At 39.5% G+C, this 16,406-nt stretch overlaps 1 protein-coding gene across 10 annotated transcripts in view; it reads left to right on the forward strand.

The window, feature by feature from the left end:
* Positions 1–16,406, forward strand: part of LYRM4 (LYR motif containing 4) — a 209,120-nt gene that overhangs the window by 150,861 nt on the left and 41,853 nt on the right. For 4 of the 10 annotated variants that reach the window (XR_005290919.2, XR_006279029.1, XM_043508370.1 and 1 more), the window contains one exon: positions 11,511–15,569. The exons of 3 other annotated variants lie outside the window; for them this stretch is intronic. Coding sequence is in view for 2 of the 7 variants with exons in the window: in XM_038388641.2 (XP_038244569.1) it covers positions 11,511–11,588 (78 nt within the window). In the remaining 5 variants the exon portion in view is untranslated. Of the gene's footprint in view, positions 1–11,510; positions 15,570–16,406 lie in introns of those variants that run through there. 3 more of the 10 variants (XR_006279025.1, XR_006279024.1, XR_006279026.1) reach the window with 1 other exon arrangement.

Consider the following 16,406-nt stretch of genomic DNA (forward strand, 5'->3'; position numbering starts at 1 on the left):
AATGAAAAATTGGGGGGGGGAGTTAAGAGAGAATGTTCTTTTTCTTGGCTAGGTCCCGGAGGGGGCCAAAATGAAGCTGAGCACAGGGCCCCACTAACTCTAAATCTGCCATTGCCTATGAGAGCTGTTTAAAGTGTTTGGGGGAGTCCCATGGAAAGGACAAGTGCAAGATCTGCAAAAACTTTCACCCTCAAACTCCAAAGGATCAGGATATCTGCTTGAGGACCCTCCACATGGAGGCTGCACTTCATCCTGCCTCAGACCCCTCTCAATCTCAATGAGGTCCCCCTCCCCGGTGCCTAAGAAGCAGTTGAAGTCGACAGGCCGATCAGCACCGTAGAAAAAGGAGGCTTCAGGCAAAGGACCTGTGTCAGGCCATGTGCCTTCCGCGGAGCTGTTCGAGGGTACTGCTGCAGTCGGACCCCCTAGCCCAGCCAGGGGTCTTCCTATGACTCCTGGGAGCAGCATGGGGTCCCGGCCCGTAGTAGGGTCATCTTTGCCTGAAGCGGGCCTGGCGGCCAAAAAGCAAGTAGGCCGACCAGCACTGCAGATGCCAAGCCAGGCAACAGACCCGGACAAGGCGCTAGACGTCAGAAGGGCACTAGCCTTCTACATTGAAAGGACCAGTCCATTCCACAAGTCAGCACAATTATTCATCACGGTGGCCGACAGGATGAAAGGTTGTCCAGTGTCCCCTCAAAGAATTTATTCTTGGATCACTGCCTGCATTCGCTGCTGTTACAATGAGGCAAGGGTGCTGCCTCCAGTGATCGTAACAACCCAGTCAACCAGCACGCAAGCTTCCTCAGCAGCTTTCCTAGGCCAAATGGCTATCCAGGACATCTGTAGGGTGGCCACCTGGTCATCCATCCATACGTTCACATCCCATTGTGCACTTATCCCGGGTCTGCTGGGTGATTCTGGCTTCAGTAGAGCAGTACTGCAAGCTGCTAGACTGCGAACTCTGAGCCCACCTCTGAGGATACTGCTTGCACCTAGAATGGAATCAACATGAGCAAGCACTCGATGAATTAAAAATGGTTACCTACCTTTTTGTAACTGTTCTTCAAGATGTTTTGCTCATGTCCATTCCATTACCAATCGTCCTACACATCTGTCAGAGTTGCAGGCAAGAAGGAACTGAGGGGAAATAGGGTCAGCGACGCCTAATATACCAGTGCATGAGCATAGCATTCAAGAGGGCACTACAGCCGACCCGACAGATATCACAAGGCAAAAATCTCCAACAACTGTGCACATGGTCATGCACGCACCTAGAATGGAATGGACATGAGCTATACATCTCGAAGAACAACAGTTACGAAAAGGTAGATAACCGTTTTTTCTTATAGCATTGTTCATATTTCTACATTGTTCTGCTCCTGTCCTCATTTACATGTTAGTCTTGACTAATAAAATGACCCAGAGTTGATAATTCATGTATTTCCCTTCCCTGTCTGCCCTCCCTTCTACTTGCCTATGCTTCAGATATAACCATGTTTGAACACAATTATAATATGTGCCTATTGTAATAAAGTTCCTTTTTGCCTGTGTGGACAGAAAGGAAACATTCTAACCATGTGTGGGAGCTATTTTTTAACTGCAATTTGTTTATTGATCAAGTAAGATATTAAGCAAATGTACGCATATGTCACAGATTCGATTACTTGTATTATTCGATAAGGAAATGGTTAGTTGCTTGGGGTGAGTTGATGTTGGGTTTGGTTTTAAATTCCAGACATGCCATCTACGGTAAATCTTTATATTCAAACCACATATGAATAACAAGAAGTAACCTTTAAAGGGAGAGAAACGTAATGGTTATTTCAAGTTATTTGATAATCTTTGCTTTATTTTTCTTATTTTAAAATTGTATTGTTAAAATTGTCTTATAAGGGAGTTTGGGGGAAAGGGGCTCCTTACTAGCAGTAGCGTGTTCTCCAAAAATATTGGCTCCACAGAGCCCTGCTGTAGGTGCTGGACACATAGTCATGTGGCCACAGAATTTTTTTAAGCAGTAGTTACCAGTTGGGGATGAAACACATGTTCTTCAAGCCTAGCATTCTGTAAGCCAAGGGATTTAAATACTGTGCTAACTTTAACAGTCTGTTAATTCCTTACTGTCCATCTGTTGGCGGAGTCATGGAGCCAACCTTTCCTTTTCACATTCATGTTTATTTTACATGTAATTGTTCAGTTGTAAATAGTCCATGGGTAGTTTAATAGTTATAGTATAAACTCAAAAGTCTTAGTTCATTGTTTGCAATGTCTGTTTCTGGTCACTTTCAAAGTTGGCAGATCTGCTTGGGAAAATGCCAAATGTTCCTCTTAAATCGTTATGATCCTCACATCAGAGAAAAATGAAAAATGCCTTCCATGTGTTAGGGAAGGGCACTCAGCCCAAGGCTGTGATGCCTTCAAGGCCTCACCAAAAGGGCCCAGAAGAATTGAAAGACTCTTCTCCCACACCATCTCCTGCATAGAGCTCTGGTAGTACATAAATTTGTATGCTTTCTCGCAGGAAGATCTCTCCACACATCAGTAATGTGGCCAGTAAACCCCTCTCAGTAGCAAACCCTGATACAAAATCCCAAACTGAAAAGGGCCAATGAACCCTATACACACATGCTCTTAGTGCTCTTAGCTAGCTCTACCCCTCTTTATTGAATCCTCATATCCTTTCCACGAATGGTTCCCTCTAAGTCTGGATGTCCTATTTGTGTCCCCAGAGCTTTTTATTTCCTTTACCTTTCTATAGCAGCACTGGTAACACCCAAAAAATGATGAGTCTTTCTCTCACTGACTTAAACAGGAGCAAAATATCTTTGAGTGCATTATCATTAATTTAGTTGGGCACGGGATGGAAAATAAAGGGCACTGGGGGAGCTCTGTGGGCATTAATGGTGCTGCAGGCAGGGAGATAGGCAATAAAAGAAATTAATCAGTGGGGAAAAGGTATTTTCTTGTACTCCATTAAGTTTTCCAGGTACAGCTCTTAAAGGTGTGATTCTTCTCTGAAAAGTGACTAAAAATGGCACTGTGCAGTTCTGTGTTTGTCAGCAAACTCAGTGGTTTCCATAAAAATACACTCAGTTTACAAGTGAGATGTTGTTTAATTTCCAGCTCTGCAGTTTTGTCTCAAATCTGAGAGTCAAGCTGGGCTTTTTCTTCTCTTATATCACTTCCAATAAGATAGATTCTACAGTCCAAGTTATATTATCTGTGACACCTGTGACGTTTTGCACAATTATTTCCTAAGTTCCAATCAGTTATAACTCTAATGAACAATGGAATCCAGTTCACCCTCTCAGCTGTGTTGGCTCTTCAGAACTAAGAGAGTAAAAAATGTTGTACTTACTAAATTTAATGGACATTTTGAATATACACAGGACTGTTGAGTAAGGTGCCATTTTTAAAGTAGTCACTTTTCAGAGAATTGCACCTTAAAGTGACTTTGGCAAAATTGGAATTAGAACCGTACTCATCTGACTTTCAGGTCCACAGTCTCACTAAACAAAAATTCTCTTCCTTGGAGTGGGTATGTTATACCAATAAAATAAAAACCAGCGGGATCTTATTAAAGGGGAAAAGGCAAAATACCACATTTAGTGTGAATACAGAAAGAATCATAGTAAGCAGTTAGTTATAGCTATAACATTCCATTCAATCTCATATTTATTCACACATTCATTCATACACACACACATACACACAGGTTCTGCAAGATTGTTATAATAGTTACCAGCCTAAGAGTTGCTCATGCCAAGCCACTGGCCAGGTGGCCTGGACATGAGGAGGGAGCAGGGCCTCGTCAGATGCACATCTGATGCTCCTGGAAGTTGGTTTGCAGAATCAGACCCCAAAGATCTCACTTTCTAGAGTCCATTTTTATAGGAATTTCTTCCTATGCCAGTCTATGGGAATTGCTTCATCATGCTCTTGCTGAATCAATCAGCAGATGGCACATTCCTGATGGCTCAATGCTTCCAGATGTTATCTTGTTCTTTGGTCCTCCCATTCTTGAGGCAGTTGGGTAGAGTCCAGTCTGTCCTCCAGGGGTCCTCTGGTTATTTCCACTTGACGCCTTCTTCAGCCGATGGACACTGGATTCTTAGGATGGCACCTCCCTGATCATTCAGTTATTATCCACACCAAGCATCCATCCACATACATCCTCTATCTCTATTTTAATCACAATTGTTAACAAAGCGAGATGAATACAACAAAAGGGCGGGGAGTCTCTGGGTGCTGTTTCTGTTGTTACAGAGTATTGTTTTGAGTCTCTCTCTGTGTGACTAGTTGGTGTTACAAAGAATTGCTTTGAGAACAGACTCTGTCTTAGAATGTACTAACACAATTAGCAGCTTGCAAGTTTCACACACAGAGGGAGAGAAACAGTACTAAAAACCAGGAGACCTCTTAATTAGTAATACCCTGGAATTTAAACTATGGGGAATCAAACTCATTTGTGATTTTAATACAGAACTTCTTTAATATGATCCAACAGGTAGAGTTAAGGGTATTGTTGGCACCTTAAACAGGTTTTCTGAATTTCTAGTTTTCAGAGTATTAAAAACAACAGCATTTTACTAATGTTGTTTTCAATGACAATATGCTTTTATACTTAACTCTGTTTTAAGAGACTTTTCTTCTAGGATTCTATTATTCTTGAGAAAAAATTATCCTTCTAAACCTTTTCTATAGCTGTGAAACATTCCACAATAGGTCCTCCTCTTATCATTGCAGCCAGCTGTGATTGAGGGAGAGCTCAGTGTTCAAGTGAACCAGGAATAGTAGGAAAGTTTCTTGCTTTTTTTCTGCTACACCCAAATGATCTGTGAATGGTTTGGAAGTTATAGAAAGGACAGATTCAATCAATGCTTACTATTCAACAACTTTCTTTCCTTTTCTTTCTGTCAATTTTGCCCATTGATAAAAGCCCATTTTACTCCAGCCCATACTACTTATGTTACAGCACTTGTCAAATCTGCAGGTGTGAGGGAAAAATCAAGAATGGTTTCATACTGACTTTTATCTGAGCTATCCTTTATCAGGGACTATATCTTGCATGTGCAAGGGAAAGAACTTGATGCTATAGATATTCTTCATCTCTAATTACTGTGGTCGTCCTTACTGATTTTGTTTTTTTCATTGATTAAACTGTTTCAAGATAATATATCCCTCACACAAACTATCTACAAATATTTGGAGGTAAGGCTAAAATAATCCTGTGTAATCACATCGAATGGTGGCCCAGTGCTATATTGTAAACTGTTTGGGTAGATTTCAGAGTAGCAGCCGTGTTAGTCTGTATTCGCAAAAAGAAAAGGAGTACTTGTGGTACCTTAGAGACTAACAAATTTATTTGAGCATAAGCTTTCGTGAGCTACAGCTTGTATCCAATGAAGTGAGCTGTAGCTCACGAAAGCTTATGCTCAAATAAATTCGTTAGTCTCTAAGGTGCCACAAGTACTCCTTTTCTGTTTGGGTAGAGAGGCTGTCATCGTACTTATTGATAAAGTGCATAGCACATTACTGGCACTTATAAATATTTAAACATCAAGTAATTCATTCAGACCTGAAGTATATCTCTACCATCACTTTGGTCTTCTATTCCCACAGATACTTTCATAAATGTTTTTTATTCTATAACTTTTCTTGGAGGACTAAAGTGTAAATTATACCACCAGTTATACAAAGGGTAAGAAAAAAAAAACTGAAGGGAGGTTTGTGGAGCAAATGGTAGGATTTTCTAGGCAAACATCGCTTGTGGTAAATGAACTGTGATGAAAATACTGTGACATTGACCTCTGTACATTGGCTTCCAGCCATTTACCAAAAGAGTAAATGAATCATTGTGTATAAATTACAAACATGCTTGGTGAAGAAGGAGCACAGTAAATAGCCATTTAACTCTTTAATGCTTTGTGAGAATGAGTGTGCGGTAATATAACACTAGTAAAACATTTTCATTAGAATCAGCGCCAACAGAATATCTTTGTAGAAGAAGTTATTGGGACCTTAGGAATTAATGAATTAACACTGAAATGCTTAAACACTCTTTTGCAGTCCTGCTGATATGGGTGTGTGTGAGCATCTTAATTTTTCAGCAACTGTAAAAGGAATTTGTGTCTGTTCTGTCTAAAGTGTATGCGATCAGGGTATGTACAAAGCTTTAATCGTCTTATTGGAAGTTCAAAGATAATAGTGGTTAAAGAGCTGAGGTTTAGAAGTTTAACATAAATTTTCTGAAATAAATTCTGAAACTACAAGAAAATCATACAAACTGCAGGCAGATTAGTGAAGATGCACTGGCATAGTGTTTAGGACTGAGTGCACACTAAAATGTGTGTCTGTGTATGTTTGTTGGGAAAATGAGCCAACACGTATGTCTTTAATGGAGATTTTCATATATCCAAGTCAGCCATTCCAACAGTGGAGAACATAACCTCTTGCCACAGGTGAACAGAAAATAACTACATTTTTTGACATTCTTCTCCTGCAAAGAAGCTTACCCTGCCTGAACACACAACTTCACTTCCAGGTTCTAGCAGATAGAAGAGCTCTGCTTAGCAGAAACATAGTTTTTTAACTTGTCTTTAGTGAAATTTTTAAATTTTTAATTTATTAGCTTTCCTTATTCCCCAAGAGAGTAGAGAGGGAATGTTGAATCTTAGGTCATGTATACATTGGGTATTTTCCTGAGCTGCCAGCCACCAGAACAAATCTCTACGTAAGCAAAGGAAGCCACAACATGCCACGATGGCAGTCTTCTGGGGTGCCAATGAAAATCACAGCTTCTCATCTCTACATAAGAGGTTTTCACCAGTTTAGTTACATCCACAGCTGGCCAATGAGTGCTGGAAACATTCCACATGGCCAAAACCATAGATGTTTGCCTGACTCAGAAGTCAGACACTCAACCTCCCCGCCTCTTCCTTTGAAAAAAAGGAAGAGCTGCAGTTCAGGTTTCAGCCTTGGGACATTGCCATCCAGGTTGTCCAAAGATCTTGACAAAGTCTCTAAAATGAGGGAAGAGGAGGGCCTAGTGTCCAAATAGACACAAGTAAAAGAGGAATTAACCTTTTTTGGGGGGGGGGGAAATTTTGCCTTGTATATAATAAGAGCCTTTAAATCCATGACAGCATACACAGCTTATTTTTAAAATGCAGTGCAAGGTTTTAGATGTGAGCTCAGAGAGACTGCAAATTTCATCTCAAACCCAGAACAGAAAATGAGTGATCCATTGACAGTTTAAAAAAGAAGTTGTAATGGCTGAACCTGTGACCAAGCTATAATGAGAAATTCTTCTCCGGTTTATTTAACTAACCTCAAAAACATCTACTGTAGATTTGGCAGGGATGTAACTGCCCATCCTCTCTTCCTCTTCCCCCACCCCCAAGTGATACAAACACAAAGCTCCCCAGCCTGCTACTTTAAAACCAAACATCTCTTACAAAGCTGAATTGAACCATCTGGTAGAAGTCACTGACATAGCAGGAAATGCTGCCTCTTGAAAACCTGATTCAGCAAAGTGGTGGGAAGGCTGAAATTAGAGGGGCCGTTTGTGTCAACCGAGGAAGCCTCCAAAGCTGAAACTGCAGCACAGATCAGCTGGGAATTCATCCCCCTTGCTTTTCTTCATGGCAGGATGAAATCTCCATTCCCCAAAAGTGACGTAAGAAAGAAAACAGATTCTTTATACTGTCCTAGAACTTTAAAATTCCTCTGTTGTGCAGGGTGACAAGGTGGGTGAGATAATCTCTTTCATTGGACCAACTTTGTTGGACTGCCTGTTGTGCAGGATGGCTGCTAATGAACAACACTGAGTTCCTGTAGAAAGGATGCTGCCTTCTGCCCGGTCAGATATGTTAGTTGCAAAACTTTTTTTTTTTTTTTTTTAAGGCTTGTTAGGTATTTAATTTCATGGTGATAAGCACATTGTAAATCAGCAGGAGCTGCCAAAAAACAGGGCACTTAGTTGAGAGCCTAAATATAGATTTCAGAATTTCAGAATTCAGAGCCTAATTTTAGACCCCTCAGGTATGAACATTTTGGCCTAAAATGTTCAACTATATTCATTTAATTAAATGTCATGACAGGGTTTATAATATAGCAATAATTCCTACTCTGCAGCCTGCCCCATAACCCACATGTTGCATGGTCTTCCTGATATAAATTACTTTTTGTTGGGGGGTATATATTATTTTTTTCTTTTTGTGCAATAATATGGTTTTTCCTAAGTTGTGTATACGGCTTCTTTTTTCATGTACTCTATATACCACATCTACTCCCTATTTATCAGTGTTGTTCATGGGCTTTTCTTGACTTAATTCTGTATGCTAAGGGCGTGGAACGTTTGCTAGCAAGAAACGCTGCTATTCCTTTAAGAACGACATATTAATCTTCCCTTCAGTGAATAGTCAGTCTAAAATCCAGTGCCTTACAAGTTTCAGACCAGGCTATTTATCAAGAGGAGACTGTTCATTTCTTAGAAGGGCAGCATTTATGCAGAGATGCATTTGTGACAGTATGGGGAGTGGATAGCAAAATATAACTTAATAGCTGCTAGCTTTTTCTGTTTTAAGTAAGCTAATACAGGTTTAAAACATTGAACTTTGACTTTTATATTGCTCTCTAGATTGCTGCTGCATTGAGGCACTGTCGCAAGTAATGCAGTCAATGATACATAGAATCTGATATATTACAAAGTAATACCCTCTAGATAGATGTAAATATTTTATATAAATTATGCCATCTTTTTCATCCTACTTCAGTAACCACAAGCTGAGTTTTTTTGGTTTTTTTCCTATGTTAATAGTTCAATGGGAGCTAATGGGTGTCCTGCCTTATGAAAATCAGGGCACTTGTTTAGTTGGCTGACTATGGATTTAGAAGCCAAACTTTAAACTCCTTTTAAAAAGAATCTTGTCCTCTGGTGCTTTCTTTAATCTAAACTTCCTCTTCCTCTACCCCTTAACTGTTCTGTATGCCAGTTGGTTGCTACCCTCTGCCCCACAGGTAGCAGTGATTCACTGGGAGTTTACGCAGAGTTTATAAAGCAAGCTCAAAGGTAATTAACACATAAGACAATAGGGAGAAAAATTATTATTTGGATTACCATAGTGGCTAGGAGTCCTATTCGTGGACCATGAACCCACTGTGCTAGGTGCTGTACAAACACTGACCCTGCCCCAAAGAGTTCACAGTCTAAGAATGAGACAAGACAACATATGGATGCAGACATACTGGAGAGTACAAGGAAACAATCAAACAATATTGACAGGCAGTGGTCTCAGTATACCAATAGCCTAACCATTGTCAAGTTTTTTTGTAGGCATCATGGCAACGCAGGGTTTGAAGGAGGATAACGTTAGCTTTGCTGATCTTTTGCGGGAGGGGGGCTCCTTCCAAACATGAGGGACAGCATGGCAGAAAGCAAAGCTGCTTATTCAAGAATTTAACATGTGGGAGATGGAGGCTGGCACTGTGGGCCAGTCACAGGTGAGAGTTGACATCTCAATAGTGAATGAGAGATGAGAGGTAGGAGTGGGGATAGGCCATGAAGGGCCTTGAAAGTGGCTTATGTTTGATGCAGTAGAGAAGGGGGGGGGGGTCAGTGGAGGGATGCAAAGGAGGCAAAGCGACAGGCTAGGGAAATGATCATTGTAGCAACTTTCTTAATGGATATGAGCAGGGCAAGGCTGCATTTGTCATTTGGATAGGGAAGGCTGTATTTTAGAGATGTGACACGGACAGAATCAACAAGTTTTAGACATAATCTGGAAGTGAGGACCCAGAGAGAGGTCCTAGTCAAAGATGACACCCAGGTTATAGGCCTGAGTGACAGGCAAGATGGTAGTGTTGTCTATTGTGTTAAAGGGAAGAGGAAGGAAGCAGAGAGGAACTAGGGGGTATAATTAAGAGCGCTGTGTTAGCCATGTGGAGCTTGAGCTGACTACTAGACATCCATATGGAGATGTCAGAGGAATAGGCCAAGATTTTATTTTGGACAGGACAAGAGAGTAAGATCTGTGAGTTGTCAATATATAGAAAATAGATGAATTTGTGTTTATGGATAAGATTACCAAGAGATAAGATGGCAGAGGGAGAAGAGAAGGGAACCCAGGACAGAGCCCTGCAGAATCACACAGAAACTTGGAGGAGGGACAGTCCTCCCCAGGACACACTGAATGTGTGATTAGAGAGGAAGGAGAACTAGGAGAGAACAAAATCACAGAAACCAAGGGAGGACAAGATTTCAAGATGACGACTGTGGATGACTCTGTCAGAGGTGGCGGATAAGTTAAGGAGGATGAGGATGGAGAACTGGTTCTGAGATCTGGCTAGGAAGAGGTCATTGGTGACTTTGGCTAAAGTGATTTCAGTGGAGTGCAACGGGTGGAGGATGGATTGGAGAGAGTCTAGGATGGAATTAGAGGAGAACTACTCCAAGCAGTGATTGTAAACAGCACATTCTGTGAGCTTAGAGATGAAAGGGAGATGGGGTTGTAGTTAGAGAAGCAAATGGGGTCAAGGGGTGGTTTTTTTTCAGATGAGAGAAATTAAACTGTGCTTGTATTGTGAAGGGAAAGCTAGAGGAGAGGGGGAGATTATGGAGAACAGTAAGAAGGAGCTGAGAGTGGGTGCGAGGGAGATCAGGGGATGGGGTCACTGGGAATAGGGAGCAATCAGGAAGGAGGAGGTAGAGCTGGTGGGAATACTAGAGGGATGATAACAAGGATGGGTGAAAGAGGAGGAGGAGGATGACGGATGCTATGTTGCAGAAGAGGGGTGTTGTGAGAGCGATGGGTGAATGGCAGATAGACTAAGTTACCCACCCTCTCCCCCAGAAAATCAATTTTGCATTGTCTGTAATGTTTCACTACTCCTCTTAACTATAAAGCACAGAGATCCTGGGTATGCATCCGATGAAGTGAGCTATAGCTCACGAAAGCTTATGCTCAAATATATTTGTTAGTCTCTAAGGTGCCACAAGTACTCCTTTTCTTTTTGGGTATGAATAGTATGTTATGAACAAGAAGCTATTTCTACCCATTATATGTTACTGATGTACAAATTGTGTAGGGGACCCTATCCCCCTCAACTGCTTTTAAGGCAAATTAATTTGTGAATACTAAAGAGGTAAACAAACAACTTCTGTGCATTAGTCTCCACCCAAAAAAATTCTTAATGTTCCCTTCTATTTGTCTAAATATATTTTGCATTTCCTTGCTCTGTAGTTATTAATTGTATATATATTAACCTAACAAATGTGTATGCATATCTTTTTTCTTACATTGTCAGTTCTGAGTTGAGAATTTAAGTATGTGGCTATTTTAATCATTATCATTTTTTGCTGGCTGGGTTGATGCTGACTAACAACGTTACAGAAAGAATACAGACTGCCCACTTTCACTTTTGTTCTCAGCTGTGCATTTTTACTTCCCTTTACTTCCCATTGGCCCTCTAAGCCTGTCTTTTCTGAAATATTTTTTGTTTTATTTCAGGTTACCATTGGTCAACTCTATTCAACCCAGAAACTTGTTATTGAGAGTCCAGAAAACACAAAGAATCTGATCATCTAGCACTGTTGGACCATCCTCAGCATTCTGTAGTGCTGCACATCAATAGCATATCCAACATAGTGTGTATGCACCCTGCCTGAGTTTGAAAAACTTATCTGTATAGTAAAAGATAAAGCTTTTGAGATGCTCAGTTTTTGGCACCAAAACAGTCTAGAATTTCTTTTCTCATGGTTCATGCACTAAAATGTATTGCTAAGCCTACAATAGCGTGTAATGTATTCCTAATATCCCCCTTCCTAGTATTTCATGTGTAATGAGGCTGTTTCTTGGCCTTATTTGACAATAAAATTCCATGAACCGAATACTTGTAATCGGATATTTTCTTCTCCCAGTGATCTTGCTAACTTACCTCGCTCATAAAGGATACCAATAATATTTCAACCAATGATACAATTGTTTAAAATTACTTTTTTACATTGAGGCCCAGTTCATATGGAAATACGCAGCCTACAGTGAATAAACTAAATAGCTGAATTTGTATGGACTTGGTATGGGTAAATTCTTGTTAAATAATTTATTCATTAAAGCCATGTGAAATTTGATGGAGGCCTTTAAGTAAAACAAAGATATTTTGTTATATCCTGGACCTCAGCATTTACAAATATCAAAGGTTAGATTGTGTGTTTTCATTTAAAGAGCATTCTCTTTAAATTTCAAAAATGTCAGACAAACCTCACTAATTTTTATTTTGTTAATGTGCAACTCAAACTTTCCTGGAAGCTTACCAGTCTCATCTCACTTCTCAGTGAATAGCTCAGTAATAGAATTTTAGCCTCATGTTACTGAGACTTCAGAACTTTTAAAATAAAATTTCATCACTGTTCCTTATTTTAATATACTAAACTGCAACTGGCAATATAAAGGAACAAAGCATATTTTGCTATACAAAAAATTTGTATATTACCCTTATTACAGATACTTGCAAAGTTAGAGAATTGAGTGTGATGGTGAGGTTGGTATATTTAATTCAGAATGCATACAAATATTTTCTCATTTCTGTTGAGTGTGCAAGTTTCTACATGCTGGCTCAGTGTCTCATGCCTGCTCTGCAGGGACTATCTCTAGAGGCTGAAGGCAGTTCAGTCTTTATGCCCATTAGTACTGGATCCAGTGAAACTCCCAAGGAGGTTGCTTACTGCATTCTGTTCATCTTCACTTACTTACAGTAATGCCACAAAAAAAAGTAATTTTTAAAAACAGCTATTTGTTAAACTGAATAAATATAGCCAATAGCAAACAGACATTTCTAAAGTTTTCTGTAATTATCTATGGGCCTCATTCAATGCACACATTGAATAGCATATTACAAGAGGTGGGGTTTCTTAAGAGATTCTCCTAAGCCACCAACTCAGTAGCTTCACCTTAAGATTCCCCTTTCTTGCAATGTTCCTGAGCTCTGCAGGAGAGAAAATTCCTGAACTGCTTTAAAGTGCTTAATTTTTTTTAATTTGAAAAGTAAATTACACCTGTTAAGACAGCGTGCTAAACAAGAATTGAATCTTTTTTTAAAATCAAGTTTTATTTGGTTCAGTGCTCCGAGTTCGCTACTTATGTTTCCCACTAGAATGTACAGAAAAATTACTCAGTTTAAAGCTTCAGCACAATGTACAGCAAGACCTTTACATGAAGTAGTCAGAACTTTAAACTAGGACAGTGCCTGTAACTTTTAAAGAAGCTGCATTTGTGGAGGCAAAGGGGCATACTTTCTATTTCTTTTGTAAACTAGAGAGAGAGTATCAAATTGAAATGACAGAACTAAGCAATGAACATATGTAAGTGATTAATTTAGAAGTACTAATTCCCAAAACTTACTCATTTATAAATATTGTATAATTATTTGTAGAATTACCTGCCTTTTAATAATATAGCATTCTATTAACTATGGAAAGAGTATGCAAAATAAAGTGCCACTACTGTATTTAAGACTACAAAACTGCCTTAACACTGCTTTTCACATGGAAAGCAGATACTGTAGTATTTCTCCATTTGTTAGGTACATAAATACAGCAAATAGATCATTTTGCTATAGCATTAATAGATTTTTTTTAAACTAGGCAGAATGCCATGGACTACAGTTTAAAAAAGGCATTAACACTTTAAAATCCTAAAATACACCTAACCAAGCTAATTAGAACACTAGCATTGATAGTAAAAGTACAAGGGGAAAAAAGATTTACGTGCCACTAAAGCATTTAATAGCATTAAGATAATTTTTTGTTTTCTTCAAATAAATTTTACAGAAGAAAATAATGGCAGGTCCAGCAATTTGCATTTGCTAATAAAAATTATACAAGTGTCTTCTGCGACACACAGTGCAGATACATTTATGTTACTTCAACCCTTCCAAGTGTATGTTTACACTGCAATTAAAATCCACAGATGGCCAGCCAAATTGGGGGTCACAAAACTCGTGCTAAGGGTCTTTTTAATTGCACTGTAGACATTCTGGCTTACTAGAGCCCGGGCTCCAGGACCCTGTGAGGTGGGAGGGTCCCAGGGCTCTGGCTGCAGCCCAAACTTTGACACCGCAATTAAACAGCACCTTACCCCAAACCCTGTGAGCCCAAGTCAGCTGACACGGGCCAGCCTCAATATAGACATAACCTATGTCTCTTATTACCAGTCAGATTTTCCTAAGATTGCATAGGGCACTTATGGTTTTAAGGATGCATATTGTACATATGATATGCCAATTGAAAACAACATTAACAGAGCGGAGGCCTGTGTGCATAGAAATTGTAATACAAAGTAGGTTGAGAAGGCTCATTTTATTTTCTCATTTGAGGAATCAGTTACATAAGACTTCAAGAAGTTATCCATGGGCTTCTTATACAGCATGACTACATTGCTTAGTTTTTAAGCTTACCTAAGGAGACTGTTCAATCATTAAGCACTAACCAACTTCAGTTATATAAAAGATATAAAATTACTTTATTTAATAAGGTGCAAAGTTAGAAAATGAAATAATATAGTACAATGATTACTTGTAAATTGCAACACAATTAGTGCATTTAAAGATGCTCCTTGGAGCTGGTGTTGACAACAGGAATGTCTGTTCCCTACTGATGCACAGTATGTGTATCTTCTATTAATATTAATGATAGTAGCATGTGCAAATCTGTTACACATGACTGGAACAAGAGACCCATTAATATTCTCTGTTAATGCATGATGATTAGTATTGCATTTGTTGAGATAACATATCCCCTGTATATAAAAACTATTGTCAAATACTGTATGAAAGTAATCCCATCAACTATGGAATGAAAATGTACTACTGTACTTCACTTGGCTCTTTAAAATGATGGAGTATGGAAGGAAAACCTAGTATTAATTACACTGCTCATTTAAAAATACCCTTTTTTGAGATTCTATTTTCACTAGTTATCCATGAAATTGTTTAGTGGATTTTTGTCTGAGCAATGTAAACAAGTGAACACTGTCAGTAAAAGGAATCCCAGTGATTTAATTTAATGTCTCCCTATTCTAAAAGGGATGTTTGTTTCTGATTTACAGCAGAGGAAAATGTTAAGAACTCTTATTAATTCTGTGAGAATTCTTAAAATTACCTAGTAAGATACTAATTTTTGTAGTATTACACTGAAAGATCATTTGCTTCACACATGTACCTTCAGCTTTCCCTGATCTCAGCAACCTTTGACTTCATTGATTTGGAAATGATGTGGCTCAGTTATCATGCTCCAAAATTTGGCTGTTTACATATATCAAAGGTCAAATAAGAGCTTTAAATAGAAAAATGCAAACAATATTCTGAAAGAGAGCAGAAGACAACTTCTGAACTGCCCTAACATGATACTGTCTAAAGCAGTGCTACTCAAAGTGGTCGGCTGCCGGTCTGCGCGCACATTGGGAAAAAAAATTGCTGGTCCCCCACATCAGATAGTTTGAGAAGCACTGGTCTAAAGGACAGGCAATTCTACAACCCTGTTGACATCTGATTAGACAATCTTACTACATTTAGAGGATCAATTTTAAAAGGCCTGGAAATACTAGCGGTATGGCCACAGTGAGGTGAAGCAGACCTGAGGTTACATACAAACGTTTTTACCTGCTGATCACATATACTGTTCTTGTTTAAACATGCCATCAACATAGAGATGTTAAACTGACACTGCTCTAGCAAAACTGTACCAACTATTTCTAGACTAATGCATGTCATTAACAGCATTACTTGTGCCTCCTAATATGTAAGACACAGAGGAGAGTATGTTTTTGTGGAAGGCTAGAAGCACCATCTCCACAGCACGCTTCCCGCCACACGCCCACACCTCTAACACTTTGCAGAAGCACCTCCACTAACTTCTGGCAAGGACCTCCATTTCTTCACATGTATGTAGGACAGAATTGAGAGGGAATGGCTAACCTCAGAAAATTCCCCTGCTCACTCAATAGATATCTAGGGTGAAATCCTGGCCTCATTTAAGTCAGTGGCAAAATGCCCATTGACTAAAATGGTGCAGAATTTCACTCTTAGAGTGCATATTAATGCTACAGGAAGCAGCATTAGCACTTGTGAGCTCCACCTAGGGGGCACTACTGTGCAACCACAGGGAAGGAAAAGAGGAGGGAGGAACCACGCTGCCTGGAACAGACAGCTAGCAAGGCAGCTGAATCTCCATAGATCTTGGGAGAGCCATTAATTTAGGGCAGCTACCCCACTGGCCATTCCAGTGGAAGAAAAGAATTCTTTCACCCACTTAGAACATGTTGCTTTTTTCCTCTACATATAAAAAAAAAAAATTAAAGGGAGGGGAAAATATGGGCCATAGTGATTCAATCTGAGGAAAAAAGGGGAAA

This window comes from Dermochelys coriacea, chromosome 2, assembly GCF_009764565.3.
Source record: "Dermochelys coriacea isolate rDerCor1 chromosome 2, rDerCor1.pri.v4, whole genome shotgun sequence".
Lineage (NCBI taxonomy): Eukaryota > Metazoa > Chordata > Testudines > Dermochelyidae > Dermochelys > Dermochelys coriacea.